At 42.5% G+C, this 14,491-nt stretch overlaps 2 protein-coding genes across 2 annotated transcripts; both read right to left on the bottom strand.

The window, feature by feature from the left end:
- Nucleotides 1-1,923: 1,923 nt before the first annotated feature.
- On the bottom strand, nucleotides 1,924-4,378 carry LOC112557389. The gene is made up of 3 exons (XM_025227205.1): nucleotides 4,143-4,378; nucleotides 3,586-3,781; nucleotides 1,924-2,746 (listed from the first exon to the last, which is right to left on the bottom strand). The coding sequence occupies exons 1-3, from the start codon at nucleotides 4,270-4,272 to the stop codon at nucleotides 2,542-2,544; spliced, it is 531 nt and encodes a 176-aa protein (XP_025082990.1). The 5' UTR covers nucleotides 4,273-4,378; the 3' UTR covers nucleotides 1,924-2,541.
- Nucleotides 4,379-6,215: 1,837 nt separating this feature from the next.
- On the bottom strand, nucleotides 6,216-14,151 carry LOC112557388 (angiopoietin-related protein 7-like). The gene is made up of 10 exons (XM_025227204.1): nucleotides 14,009-14,151; nucleotides 13,673-13,806; nucleotides 12,717-12,862; nucleotides 12,106-12,312; nucleotides 11,717-11,850; nucleotides 9,015-11,349; nucleotides 8,258-8,388; nucleotides 7,769-7,865; nucleotides 7,182-7,346; nucleotides 6,216-6,891 (listed from the first exon to the last, which is right to left on the bottom strand). Exons 6-10 carry the CDS (start codon nucleotides 9,895-9,897, stop codon nucleotides 6,623-6,625), a joined length of 1,545 nt encoding a protein of 514 aa, XP_025082989.1. The 5' UTR covers nucleotides 9,898-11,349; nucleotides 11,717-11,850; nucleotides 12,106-12,312; nucleotides 12,717-12,862; nucleotides 13,673-13,806; nucleotides 14,009-14,151; the 3' UTR covers nucleotides 6,216-6,622.
- Nucleotides 14,152-14,491: the final 340 nt, after the last annotated feature.

Genomic DNA, 14,491 nt, shown 5'->3' with positions numbered 1-14,491 from the left:
CAGTGCTGAAGATTCTTAAACAGCAACTAAAAGACTCATGAACTCAGCGTAGTTAACAGAGACTGGCCACATAGTGACAGAGGGTCCAATGTGATTAATTTGAAGCATTACTTGGCTGTGTGAGTAGTCATGTTCCAGTTGCTTTGCATCCTCTTCCTCTGCCAATACCAAATATTTAGGAAATTGTAACTTCATTTTAAAATGTAGATGAAACCATTTGTTATCATTCATGGGATGCATCATCATTGACTCTTGATGTCAACCTTCCTTTGGGCTTGTTATCATCTTACATTCTCCCACCTTCCCCAGACACCTGAGATTAAGATTGTAAAAGCCTCTCCAAGTGTTCCTTGTGTTCAGCTTGCCAGCTGCCTCCGCCTCACTGTGAACTGATCTCCTCCATGTTTGTCTGGGTCTCCCAACCCTGTGCCTCCTCTGTTGGTTTCAGCCCAGAACTTGTCTCGTTAAATTGTTGGCCGGCTTTCGCAATGTGTGACCAATCCAGCCCCACTTCCACTTCTTGATGTCTTGGCTGGCAGGTTTTTTGTTGGTTCCCTCCCACAGGTCTGTATTGGAGATTATCTCAGGCCATCAGATGTTGAGGATGTGGCGCAGACATCTGTTGACAAATGTCTGAATCTTGTTGGTGATGGTGTTTCTCACACGCCATGTCTCAGATCCATATAAAAGGACTGAATTTACTTTTGCATTGAAGTTGCAGATCTTGGTGTGTAGAGATAAAGCCTTGTCTGACTTCAGTTCTCACTGTCAAGAGGTCAGTAAGCTTCCTGTTGTTGATCATCTGGCATGCTGAGTCTGTCATACAGCTGCTGGATGATGGCAATGAACTTTGATGGAAATCCATAGTGCTGCATCAGCTTCCAGATGGCTTCCCTGTCTGAGGAGTCAAGGGCCTTTTCAAAATCCACAATTGTCATGTAGAGTGGTGCCTGCCATTTGATGGACTGTTCAATAATATTTCATAGTGTAGCGATATGGTCTGTGCATGATTTACCCTGCCGAAAGCCTGCCTGCTTTTGCCTCAGTCTCTTGTCTAGGGCATTCTCTCCAGCATGATTCTGGTCAGCACCTTTCCTGGGAATGGACAATAGCATAATCCTGTGCCATTGCTGCACTGGGTCAGGTTGCCAGTCTTGGGTAGCTTTACTAGATAGCCAAGCTTCCAATCTACTGGAACTTGCTCCTGCTCCCAAATTTTCTGCAGCAGGGGGTGTAGCATCTCCACTGCGGCTGTTAGGTCTGCCTTAAGTGCCTCTGCAGTAATGCCATCTAACCTTTGGTATTAGTTTGAGTATCAGGCTTAGAAAATGTGAAATTCTCTTCCATTTCACGTCAGTCCCACTCAGTCTAACGTAGGAGCTCATACTTTTCATCTTTAGGCTAAAATTTGATTTACCAGAGTACTGGCATATTTGCGCAAATGACCATTTAATATATAAATGTGATTTAACAAAAAAACCTCATTTTTTTCTGAGTGTTTAACTGAAGTCCTAGAAAACTGCCAGTTACCTAAAAACCATAGTGCATGGATCACAAGATCAGCAATGGTATAAAAATAAAGTACAAAATCAGCGTGTAAATCCATAGTGATTGATTCCAGTCAAAGTATAGTGCTTGAGTTTTTCATCAGTATAGATTTTAAAATAAACTATTTTCAAAAAAATATTAAAAGTATCCCTGAAAGTGATAATTATGTTGAGTACTTTCCAAAGGCCAACCATTTAAGATATGATTATATAGCTCTGTTGCACTGAGAAAGAAAGTTTTGAATGGAAAGAAATATTGTCAGGCTATTTTACTACTTTTATTACAAGTATTTTCTTGGTTGCTGAATCATACAAACTCAGTTAAATTTGATAAGTTAGACATTAAGATGCAGACTTGTACAATAAAACACAAAAATACATCTAAGTACTTTTTATTTCATAAACAGTTATTAGGTATATGCTGGTAGCTGAAAGTGTGAGAAAATTTATCTCTTGATAAATTTATGCTTCTTAAATGTTCATATGCCATACTTGGCAAAAATTTAGATGTTAATGAATAAAATGCTTTCTGATAGCAAAAATGTTCCTTTTTTTAAAAAAAAAAAAAAAAAAAGAAGTGTAAATCATGTTTTTCTTCCCAAAATTATTTTTGAAATAGAAAGCTGCAACAATCACATAGCATGTTTCTACTTTATACAAAAAGGAAAGGAAACTTCACTACCTCAAAGCTTCTACAGTCCAAATATTTCTAAATGCAATGGAGTTTTTCTATCAAGCTCAATTTGAAAGTCTTGCAAGCCATCTGCCTTAACATTAAATAAGCTTAAAATAGGACACTGAAACGATCTTGGGTGCAATTTAAGGGAACAGATTCTGAAGTTTACCAGAAGCAAAAGATGTTTTACAAAATAAAGTTCTCCTTAGCATTCAGCAATTTCCCTGAGGCAAAATTTTAAAAGCACACCAAAAACCAATGTATATGCAAAATGGTAACCATAGAAACATATCAGTGCTTGTCATCTGCTACCAATAATCAGTTTCTTCTGTATGGTGACCTCTCTCTTTGTTGCCATTTTCCACCATCACTGGGGTGTAACTGATGTCCCCATCTGTTATCACGGTTATCACGGTAATGATCCTGTCTGTTCTGATGGTAACCATGGGATCTGTAAGGAGAGTTGTGCCCTCTGTAGGAACCTCTACGCCAGTTGTTATAACCATCATGGTGGTCTCTGGATCTGCAACAATATAACATAACTCATGTCTCTGCTCTTTGTCTGATGACCTTATCCTAAAATTTGCTGTCTCCAGAACAACTACATATGGTCACGGGATTTTTAGTTACTGTGCAGCAAAACAATGGAACTCTCTCCCCTTCCATATCTGCCACCTATCTCCCATTGACTCCTTTAAACTTGCACTCAAGCAACACCTTTTCCTTGAGCATTACTCCTAACAGTCCACACAATGGTAGTCTATCTAAAAAAATTTTCCAACTCATTTTCCTCTGCAGAATCATGATACTCTCAGTTCTTGTTACCCCTTTCCTCTATACATTTTCTATATTTGTCTTTTATTAGTCACCTTTTATCAGTTATCAATACTGTTATTTATCCTTCCATCCTTCATATGTTGTCCATGTCTTGTTCTTGTGCTGAGTGTGTTCCTTACAAGAGTGAGTATGTGAAATATAAATCCCATGTCCTATGTCTAAAAACATTCCTGCATGAACAAAATGTACTGATTTTTATTAAAAAATTCTATCAGTTTTCCATTCCTTATTATAAAAATCAACAACAAAAAAACAGACACAAGCAACTGGTGACATGACTGAAAAGTAAGTGTTATGTTGGGTTGCAGTTTGAACAGGATGTCCCTATTCAGCAGACTCTACTTAGCTCACACTTTATAACCATAGCAGACATACAAACACCAAAGCAGCAAATGTTGTGGGTGTTTATAGAAAGTGATTTGATCAAATAATTCATTGTGCTACACGATTAACAATGGTGTACACGTGTACAAGAATGAGAAATGGTTCTGTATTCTATGACTGATTTTGTATATTGATACTTGCCTGTCTGGGTTTCTGTTTCCTGATCCCCAGTCTGTAACACATGGAGGAGGATGTTTTGGAGTGGACAGTGTTCTTGCGTATTCTTCATCTTCTTCTGTGAATCGATGTTTAAACACTGCATCCAGTTCTGCAAGTCGTTCCTCTGTACAGCGACTTAATATTTCCTTTGAAAATATTTGATGACTTTCTACCAGCTCTGTTTGGTTAAAAAAAGGTGTAATATTCTTTTATAAATAAAATCAAGTAAACGCTTGCAACATTACTACTATTATTGCAAAGAAGGTATGACAAGAATGTAAACAAAAGAAAAAAAGAAAAAAAGAAACTGTTTCACTAGAATTAAACATGTTCAATTAGTCAATGCCTTGTGGAGCATGGCTGTTATTCAACACACACACATCAATCTTAAAACAGTCTACTAACTAGTTATCCAGGATACATACATTTTCAATATTATATAAATATAAGCTTCAAAATGTAACTAAAAAATTACTTTCGTAACATTTCGGAGAAAATTATCCTTGAGTCGTCGTATCAAACGACTTTTCAATACTTGCCTTTGTTCTCCGCTGAGGAACGATCACCATCGGCGGATTGAGCTGTTTTACTGGCTATTAACTGTCCACTGGTCGAGCTAGGTAAGATTTCTATTCCTACCTGAGCTGCAAGGTCTTCGATATCTGACATCCTGTTATGCTTAGCTAGATACTTTGCACAAGAAGCTACGGGTAGCGGGCAGCGGGTATTCAGCGAAGTCACTCTCACTGTCTTTCTCCAGAGTGCTCTCCCCTGTCATTAAGCCACGCCTTACGAGCCCTTGGCTAGTGTGGTTAGGGACGCTGTGATTCGTAAACAGAATAAAATCTGCTATGGTCTGGTCATGCAGTGATTAAGATCAGATCTCTTAAGAGGAGACTTTTTATAATTTTTCTCTTATGCTATGGAATACATTTAATCAGGCAGGAAAAGTTCTATACGTTTACAAGTCATTCAATAATTATAGACTGCGTAATATATCGAGTGCATCCTACAATTATAAAATGCTTTTTATACCTATACAATCTTGAGTAACCGGACCTATCAGTGGCCGGAACGTTAGTCACAGCTTCTGCAAACCCTATCCGTTCCTCTTTGTTGTTCCAGGGAAGAGGACGGGATCGAATTCATATAAGGACAATTTTCACAAAAATTCTGGCTCTTACTTACCAAGTACCTTACCCCCAGTGGACCGCTGATCCACTCCTTCACGTTAGTCAGTTTCTTTTGCATGCAGCGGAGTCGACCACTTTCATCATACCCTTGGAGGTCGTCTTCGGTAAGGTGTCATATCGGATGACATGACCAAACCAGCTTCTGTCGGTTGACGGTGGCAAGCACAGGCTCCTGGGGACCCAGCAAGGACGTGACTAGGTTGTGTAGACCAAGTCGTTCGTCTGCACTTTGTAGATGTGAAGGGTACTACTGAAGCTCTTCATTTTGACCACTCGGTCCGTCACTCCGATGTTATGATCCTGAGACTTACGTCCGCCGCACAATTACCGTCCTTAGAGACGGTCGCGCCCAGACATGCATTTGAAAGACTACACCTCCTCCTGCTGCATTGTACTCCGTTCAATCGGATCCCCGCTTTGCTAGATTTGGGGGTGTCCACCATGACTTTGCTCCTGCCCATGCTTGATTAATTACATTCTTTACATTCATACTAAAGTATCTATTGAGTGAGTGTGTTGTAATTAGGTGTGTGTGCGAATGCATGTATTCAAAAGTCATCCATTGCGTGGCAGGACCCACAATCAGACCTTTACAGACTTGTAAGTCGCATTTGATACTGTCTATAATTCTGTACTTCTACATAGACTTCAACACTTTTGTGGTATTCACGATGCTGCTCTGTCCTGGTTTCAAACCAATATCATGGAGCGACGATAGATTGTGTGTGAACGGTGTTTACTCAGATTATTATGTCCTGAGATATGGTATCCGTCAAGGTTCTGTCTAGGGTGCAATACTTGTTTGTTTTGTATAGTCTCCTCTGTCTGATCACGCCATGCCATGTCACATGTGAGTTTTGCTGATGATATACACAACTTTATCAGTCAGCTTCATTTACTGAACTCGCTGGACTACTGATACGGACACAGAAATACATAGATAACGTCCTGCATGCTCTAAAACAGACTTCAACTGAGTGATAAGATACAGCTGCTGGAAGACTAGTCCAAAAAATTTCTGTCATCCTTCTGCACTTTAGCCTCTATCTATAAAAACTCAACTATTCCTTTTATCCACCTCTGTCCGCAATTTGGATATCATTCTCGACCAGAGCTTGACTTTTCATTATCATATTTATTATGTCTATGGTATTGCGTACCTTGAACTTCGTAGTCCAAACTGAACCATCTTTTCAGATCAGTGAGTTCACTGTGACCCTGTCCTGACCATGAGCCTGCACAACTCGTGTCTGTATTTATTTGTGTATGAGCGGGTGTGTTGTAGATGTTATCATGTCTGGTATATGGAAATAGGGATGCATGGTTGTTAGTCTTATATCATTTATGTAAAGCGCTCTGAGCAAATCATCGTTGGAAAAGCGCTATATAAATCTTCCTTAATAATAATAATAATAATAATAATAATAATAATAATAATAATAATAATAATAATAATAATAATAAAGAGTTACCTAATTTCCAAAAATACATATTCGAGTACAAGGCACGTATCTGGTGTGGGCTGGTGTTTGAAGGCAAGTAGTCGTGAACAGAAGTGGTTTATTTGCTCACATGTTGTGGGTTAACATTTTGTAAGTATGAAAATCGTAAATATGAACTGTCATCGGTTGGTCGCAAGACTAAACAGTGTCTTATTAATCACAGTCAAAGGGTAACATTTCCCTTTACATAATGACTGAAGTAGGCGCCCAAATATCAAGTCAACGGTCATTTAGGAAACATCCTACCAATGGTTGTATTAATATCTTTAGTGTTCAAACCGATCTTTGCGCAAGCTTTGGTGTGTCCATGAATCGCGAGAGAGTCTATGTGCTTTGACATTTGATCTTCATCTCGACATGACTGAGATAGGCGGTGGTGTTAGTCCAAGTATACCAGAAAATTCCCTTGACTCCCACTCCTGCACTGTACTTGTAGATGCCGTTCAGATTTGCCTGTCCGCACCTGGCGTACCACCAGCCGCCGGCATAGAGAGACTCGTCCGCACAGTTCGAGCGGTAGATGTCGTTGTCGCGGTCAAAGGTGGAGAAGGCCATGCTGTTATCTCCAGTGACAGGTACCTCAAGGCTGTCACCTGGTGAAGAAGTGGGACCTGTTAGTGGGTACTCAACAGTGTTGGTGTACGTGTTGTTTACAGTTGGTACAGTTTAAAGAATTATAATTTAAAGGCATTAGAGAGCTCATCTATACATTAATGTACATGATGCTCTCCCTGCACTTTCTGAATGGGCTTGTTGATTTGTTTGTTTATTCTGTGTTTTCTCTTTCTAACACACAGCTCAACTGTCTAAATATCTACCTCTTATTTCCCCAACTATCTACCCACCCAAATGTTTCTTTCGCAGTTCTCTAAGTCTGTCTTACCAGCATTTCCGCTGAACTGGTCCACGTGCAGTCTGTACGAGTCTTTCTCGTCAGCAACATGGAAAATGTTGTACTTGGCGTATGAAGTGTTTCCATGGAAATCTCGCATGTCTATGCGCAGACTACACTCACGCTGCGATGTCATCAAGTGAATATTGCTTAAACCTGTCGGAAAGTCCAAGCCAAGCAGAATTCAAGATTAAGAGAGCATTTCATGTTTGAATTAAAATAATCAAAGAATTCAAGTTTTATCCTTTCAGTTCTAAGAAACAAATACTGTGGAGTTAGCAAAAGTATATCTTTCCCCACTCATTTCGATGTGACAATCAGAAATGGAGCTGCTGCTGGAAAAGTTAAATTTAATGTTCCGTTAATAAAGTCACATTACATTTTCATATTATAAAAAGTCACATTATACTTTCATATTTTACTCGATACATGTATTTAGAGGCTGTAAGAATCACTGAAAAATGAGGTGTCCTTTTTTAAGAAACGTCCAGCACTAAAGATATGTCGGGAAATTTCCTGCTTCATCTTAATAATTAAAAGCAAAGTAATTACAGAGGGACTTCAGAAGGAAGCATTACCCAGCCAGAAATTAGCAGTTAGGTCACCAAAACCCTTTTGGTAGTCCTCCCACTTCCGGTAGAAGTCGACGCTTCCATCTTGCCTTCGCTGAATAACCTGATCAGCGGATGAAATAATATATTCACTCAACACCGACAATGTAGTCAGTCTCAACAGTGGCAAGCGAAAGAAATGACATTTTATCGTTTCAAGTAACAAAGAAAGTTTCGAGCAAAAACTGTATTTGTGGGTAAATACACCTTGCCTTCTCATTTGACATTAGTAACCCTCTTGTGAAGAAAATGCTTCTGATTGTGATGTTGACACAGAATAGCTAAATACTTTAACTACGCTTCCATTAATTAAAATACTACTCAAGAAATTAAAAAAAAATCCAAAAGCATTTTGTTTTCAAGTTCACCTAAAGGGACTTTGTATTATTTATGTATAAATATTATGCATTGCATATAAGGCTAAATATGTATAATATATGTATATAGCAGATGTACAGTCCATCCGCCCTGGTCAGTCGTCTGATCACAGTAGACGGGTATCACGGTATTTCCAGCAAGATAGAGAGTGTGAAGTCCGTTGAGCAGGTCATACTGTTTGACGTCATCACAGCTGGCCGGTCGCCGTACTGCACCGACATCAAATAGTTCTATGTCAGTGGGTGCGTAGCTAAGTATGGATGTAAATAGGCCCGTCTATATAAATACGCACATCTATACATCTGTATATGTATTTTTGTATGTCTCTGTGTATCTGAATGTCTTTTTTTATATTTCACCGTGCAAACTTCCATTAACAGGTGTAAATGCGGATAAAATGAAAGAAAACTATGTACAAGACACACACGATAACAGAGGAAATGTGTACAGTTACTCGATTCCCAAACCCAAATTTTACTTACATGCATCAATTTCCCATATGCCCTACAACATCCACATCAAAAAAATTTACTCCCCCAGCATCCTCCCAAGGTCGTAGTTATGAAACGAGGGTAAGTTGTTCTGCTGGGGCAACAGGAGCCAATAGGGGACAAACATCTTGTCCCGTAGTTATAAATCAGTGACAGAGAACCCAACTCCAATCACACTCTACCCCTAAATTAACCTAACCCTAAAATTTCCGCAGTTTTTGTTCCTCTTGTTCTTAGAGTCTAGAGGATGGCAGATAGAAAGACGAGAGAGAGAGAGGCGGTTAGACATATTGCCGCATTGTCTGTTGGCACCAACAGGATGGACTGACACACAGACAACTTACTCGCGTCCTGGAGCTCTCGAGCCCTCTGTAAGGTGTCTGTGAGGTTTTGTAGCTTTACTGACAGCTCATCGTCAGCACAGGAGTGATCAGTGTTCGCCATCGACAGGTTGGAAGTCACTCCCTCAAGTGCCTGGATGAGCAGTGTGTCGTTGTGTTGAGCAGCACCCAGCAGCTGCAGATTCTGGTAGGCCGCCGCCATCTTCACCGTCAGGTTGTCTAACTCCTCCTTCACGCCAGCGCCCTCTAGTGTCAGAACTGCCGCTTGCTTTTCCAGTTTCGCCATCAGGGCCGTGGCGTTAGGCATCCATGAAGTCACCTTTTGTACCTGCTGTACGATGGCTTCAACTTTCCCAGCAACCTGTGAATTTTCTTGCGAAAGTGCAGACACATCATTGTGATTTCTTTGGACATCAGAGGCCAGACTTTGTAGACGTTCTCCTAGGCTCTGTTCCAGGCTGTTCAGATTGGTCTGCTGCTGTTTCAGCTGATCGTTAGCAGACGACAGGATGTGCACTTGTTCTGCCAGGTTAGTCCCCTCGACATGCTGTTGCTGGACTTTGGACTCAAGCTGCTGGAAGAATGCATTCAAGTTGGTTACCTGTCCATGCAAGCCGGAGAGCTGCTCTGTTGTGTTAATGTGTTGAGTGACCATTGGCGCCACCTGGGACTCTAGGCCTTCCACCCTGGTCTTGACCCTCGACGCCTCGGACTCTAATGAGTGCACGTGGCTCGAAACATTTGCCTGATCATGCTTCACCCTTTCGAGATCCAATCCAAATCGTTGAAAACTCAAAGTCAAGCTCTGCAGTTGTGACGAGAAGGTACTATTCCTGGGACCCTGAAGGTCCAGCTTATCTTCCGGATCCCGAACGTCTAATGACATGTTTAGAAGCTGTGTCTGCACGACCTTGCAGGTAGTTGGTGATGTTTTGGTAGTCTGCCAGCAGACCGTCCATCCTTGCCGCTGCCTGAGCCACCTCGTCGCTGACGGCAGTGAAGTTTCTCGTCATGTCTCTCACCTGACCCCGTAGCTCCTCCTCGCCACTTTCCTGGATGTCGAGGTCCAAACGAAGACTGTGGACAATGGAAGTGATGTTTTGAAAGTACTCTTCTAGTTTGTCCTTTTCCTCCGCCTGCTTTCTTAGGCCCTCTAATAGGTGCGAGACATTTCGTGTCGCCGCGGTTTGTTGGTTTAGCTCAGCAAGCGCCTGGAGACTGCTGGCCGTCAAGTTGTGGACGTCGTCGTACACGTTGTCAACAGCGGCGCTAACATTAGCAGTGTGAGATGCCAAGATTTTAGTTTCTCTGTCCAGTTCATCAACTACTCTTGTTAAATTATCTGTCTCCATCTTCACTGCGGATATGTTCGATGTGAGAGCCGACCACCCTCTGGGAAACATTGGCGCATGTCGTCACTTCCGCATCCAGTTGACTCTGAATGTTTGCGCAGTAGGATATCAAGTTACTGACTTCACTCATCAGCTCTGTCATGTCATCTTTCAACTTCTGGCATCCAATCGTGGAATTAGCCATTTGCTCTTCTAACGAATTGATGTACTGACCGAGGTTGGAATTGTTCGATCTCAGATTGTCGATCTCTTGCTCGAGAGTCTGAACTTGCAGGAAATATTGCCGTTGATAAACTGCTGGTGGTCCAGCTTGCTCAGGAGGTCGGCGTTTGCCGCGGTCAGGTTAGTGACCTGCTCGGCCAACACCAAAACCCGATCGTCGAGTGCAGAGATGTTTGAGGTCAGATTGAGAACAACAGCATTCACCAACTCCTTCAGCTGCTCTTCAAGACTTGTTTGTCGCCCTCTCTCTTGTGCAGATATTTTGGAGATGCTTTCTGCCAGCTGCTTCGATGCTTCTGTTCAAAGCGGCGTTCTCTGTCGTCACAGAGGTCATCTTGGAGATGGCGTCGTTAACTGTCTCGGTCAGGTTGGCATTGTCGACCCTCACCTCAGCGAGTTGCTTCCATCACCTGGTGCAACTGGTCCGTAAAGTTAAACTCTGACCGTTGTACGCAGTCATTGAGCGTGTTGTTGAAGTCTATCAAGGTCTTCAATAGGTCGTCCTGACTGTTGAAGTCTTTGAGTGTCGAGTTGTCGTGTCGTTCTAGCGCCGAGAGTCGTTCTTCGATGAGCTGCAGGCGGGTGGTCGTCCCGTCCACCAGGAGGCTGGAGACGTTCTGTATGCCGTGACGAGCTCCGCAGGTGGCGGAGGCCGAGGGCAGGATCATGCAGGTGTAGTTGCCGCCCTCCACTGGGTTCTGCAGAGACAGGAGGAACGTACCATTGCCGGAGGATGTGCTGGTGGTGTTTTCACCGGACGGAGTCTGAAAGAGGGAAAAAAGGAGAGTTGTTAAGCTTGGACCTGTCTCCCTACCAACTTATTTTCTGGCATTTTCCTCAGCCTTTCACTTTATCCGTTTTATATTTCTGTCTAGATACCCAGGCTTCTTTTCTTGCAGTTTGTCTGTCTGGCTGTAAGGATACATTTTATAGTTTAGTGCGTTAATCGTCTCCAGGACGTCTTGGATGATGACCCTTTTTGTCTGCTCGTCTGTCTCTCAGGAGGCTAGGTAGATGACGCTATCTCTCAGGGTACCTATCTCTCGGGGGTCAGTAGGGGTCTTGCTATGACGTCACAACAGGGGGATTTCTGTCTCCCAGCAGACTTGCTAGATGACGTCATGTACGCACCAGCCACGTCACGCTGACAGGCGGCTGTCCAAGGTTGACAAACTGACCACACGACAGCTGCGCGTGCAGTGGGGAGAGAGTTGCGTTGGGCAGGTGCCGGACCTCCAGGCGACCAGAGTCCAGCTTCGGGGCAACTGGCGACAAGCGAGAAGTCAGGCTGAAAACATGGATAACGAGAACGCTCGATTGAAAACTCAACATGGCTTACGAGATGTTAGGCTGATGACACAGCTAACGAGACACGCGCTGCCTGTGGAGAAAACAGGTAAGAAGACCGCAACGAGGATTCGATGGGAGTCTTATTGTGTCTACTGATAAAGCTCTTACGTACGCACAGGCAGAGGATATCCACGCTAACATATTGTCACGTGACTGTAGGCAACCCTCACTTGCTACAAGAAGCCTGAGTGTTTGAGTTTCTGTGGTGGACTTTCCGCCGTTGATGTAGTTGACGACGACGGTGTAGTTGCCGGTGTTGGCTGCAGATACGCCGGAGACATTCAGACCGGCCATTGGCACCGGCGTGAGACGGGGGCGGAGTGCGCGGGAAAGGAAGTGGCCGGACACCATTGTGGCCAGCAGCACCCTCGTGCCATCTGCACACACACACACAGACACACATGCAGACACACACAGAAACACTCATACTATCACATAAACGCTTACACACACCCACATACCCACAAACCCTCCCCTTATAAACACCATCACACAACACCACCCTCACAACACACACCCCTCCCCACACAGACTGGCGCCAATCAGTGCAATGTCCAGTGACTGGCTCTACAGTCAGTAAATATTAACCGTTATTCTCACAAGAACTGGACACGACAGGCATCACGTGCATGCTGTCAACCAGGTTCTGGCAAATCGTAAAGAACATTCTTCATTTTGTGTTTATGCCTCCCTCAAACACACACACGAGCGCACGCGCACGACAGCAGACAGACTCACATCTCGTGCTCTAGCGAGATTACGAGTTCCAACGAGATCTTACTGTCTTGGATAGAATACCACTCCACATCCTGCAATATTCACTGCTGTTCAGCGTGTAGTTCCAAGGGAAGATAAAATCATCACCCTCGCATGCACTCAGCTCACTCCCGTTCCGCGCTGAAGTCGTCCATTGAAAGGCGTCCACACCTGCAGGAAGCAAGTTGACAAAGCTTGTGACAACAGAGGTTCGACCTGCCTCGCATTTCATTTGATCTCAGAACAAACATTCACTAGTTATTCTGACAAACTTTTTCAAAAAAAGTTTTTGTTTGGCTGTGTCAAGTTGTAACACAACATCATCTTAAGGATTGTCCGGACTTGTCTTCACTAACCTCTGATAGTTGATGTTTGGGATTGTTTGAAAACTAGAGTATGGAAGTAAAGTAACAGTAATTAAAGTTGCTTTTGTGTGCCAAGAGTTTTGAAAAGGTATAGTATAGTCATGAGCGAGAACAAAATTAAATTAGCCAGCAAAATTAGCAATTTGATTGAGTGGACTGAAAGATTTTGCACGTGCACAGCGGATTTCAGGCTGCTTTGGGCAAGCTTTGCTCGTAGTCCTCGCTCCCTGGCAGTACAAGCTGAGCCGTCTGCAAAAACTGTTTTACAGTTTAAACATAAAATACAAATCGAATCCATCTTTTGCAGCAGACATATGGGCCCACGTATGGACGACCTGTGAACAGAACTCATCAAAGGTACAACAAATGTTTGTATACAACAGGATAGAAGACGGGAGAAAGCAGGATATAAACTGAACATTTTAAAAGTAGAAAGAGGTAACTTCAATTTTGAAAGATTTAAACATACTGGTTGCTATTTGCTAATTCCAGATAGTAAGATTTTCTAATTCTGAAATTCAAACCTCACGATAAACACACAAACACGAAAAGAAAAGCGAGTTTAGTACACACACACATACACACCTGCCTAAGAAAATTCACATTTTATTCTTACCATGCACGCATGCCATGAGAAGCCACAAACAAAGCACACCCCGCCCCATGTCTTGAAGCAGCGGGTACATGCAGCCAACGTACAACACGGAATTGTACCCACACCCAATGAGAGCTTAGTCGGGTAGTTGTTGACTGCACATTCAGAAAACAAAAATTATCTCTGTCTCTCACGTTAGTCCTTTATTCTGGTTCAGAATCCAGTTTATTATCCACTAGATGTGCGTGCTTGTTTTGTGTTTTGTGTCTGTATGTGTGTATGATTACATGTACCCCGGGTTATCATATTGTCAATATTACAGACTGCAAGCCTAGCAGATGATCAAGATTGTCTTACCTGTCGTCGAATGCAGTGATTCACGTGACTGCCGAGAGGGAACTGATGGGGAAGCACACAAACCCGATGTTTAATCTCGGAACTAACATTGTGCATGAAGTGTGATACGAACCTGGGGTGGTTGCTGACCCGCTTTGATCCCATTAGTGTGTTATCGTTATCGCTGCTGTCGTTATCGTTATCACTACTGTCTTTATCGTTATCGCTGCTGTCAGTAGTTGTTTTCACTAAGTTATCATCTCTGTTTTGTCTGTAGATGTAGAACATTCTGCTTTGTAAACCGTACTTTGTAAATGGATGACAAGGGATAAAATATCTGTTCTTTGTACCTATTTGTTTTTATGTAGTCTATGGTTGACATTGTATCCACTGCACAACGAGTTTCCCACAACAAAGGCTAACAGCAGTTCATTTTGATTTCATTAATGTTTAATCAGAGTAAATAACGATGAAAGGGTAAATAGTAAAAAAACTAAAAGGTTG

Source organism: Pomacea canaliculata, linkage group LG2, assembly GCF_003073045.1.
Source record: "Pomacea canaliculata isolate SZHN2017 linkage group LG2, ASM307304v1, whole genome shotgun sequence".
Lineage (NCBI taxonomy): Eukaryota > Metazoa > Mollusca > Gastropoda > Architaenioglossa > Ampullariidae > Pomacea > Pomacea canaliculata.
Note: the sequence above shows the minus strand (reverse complement) of the source record. Positions and strands in the feature narration are given on the sequence as shown.

Coding starts and splice junctions, on each gene's coding strand:
- LOC112557388 (XM_025227204.1), bottom strand. CDS start 9,897: ATGTCATTAGACGTTCGGGATCCGGAAGATAAGCTGGACCTTCAGGGT. Junction 7,347..7,768: donor AACTGCTAATTTCTGGCTGG/GTAATGCTTCCT, acceptor ACTTTCCGACAG/GTTTAAGCAATATTCACTTG. Junction 6,892..7,181: donor CCAGTTCAGCGGAAATGCTG/GTAAGACAGACT, acceptor CTTCTTCACCAG/GTGACAGCCTTGAGGTACCT.
- LOC112557389 (XM_025227205.1), bottom strand. CDS start 4,272: ATGTCAGATATCGAAGACCTTGCAGCTCAGGTAGGAATAGAAATCTTA. Junction 3,782..4,142: donor TTCCTCAGCGGAGAACAAAG/GCAAGTATTGAA, acceptor TTAACCAAACAG/AGCTGGTAGAAAGTCATCAA. Junction 2,747..3,585: donor GGAAACAGAAACCCAGACAG/GCAAGTATCAAT, acceptor ATATTGTTGCAG/ATCCAGAGACCACCATGATG.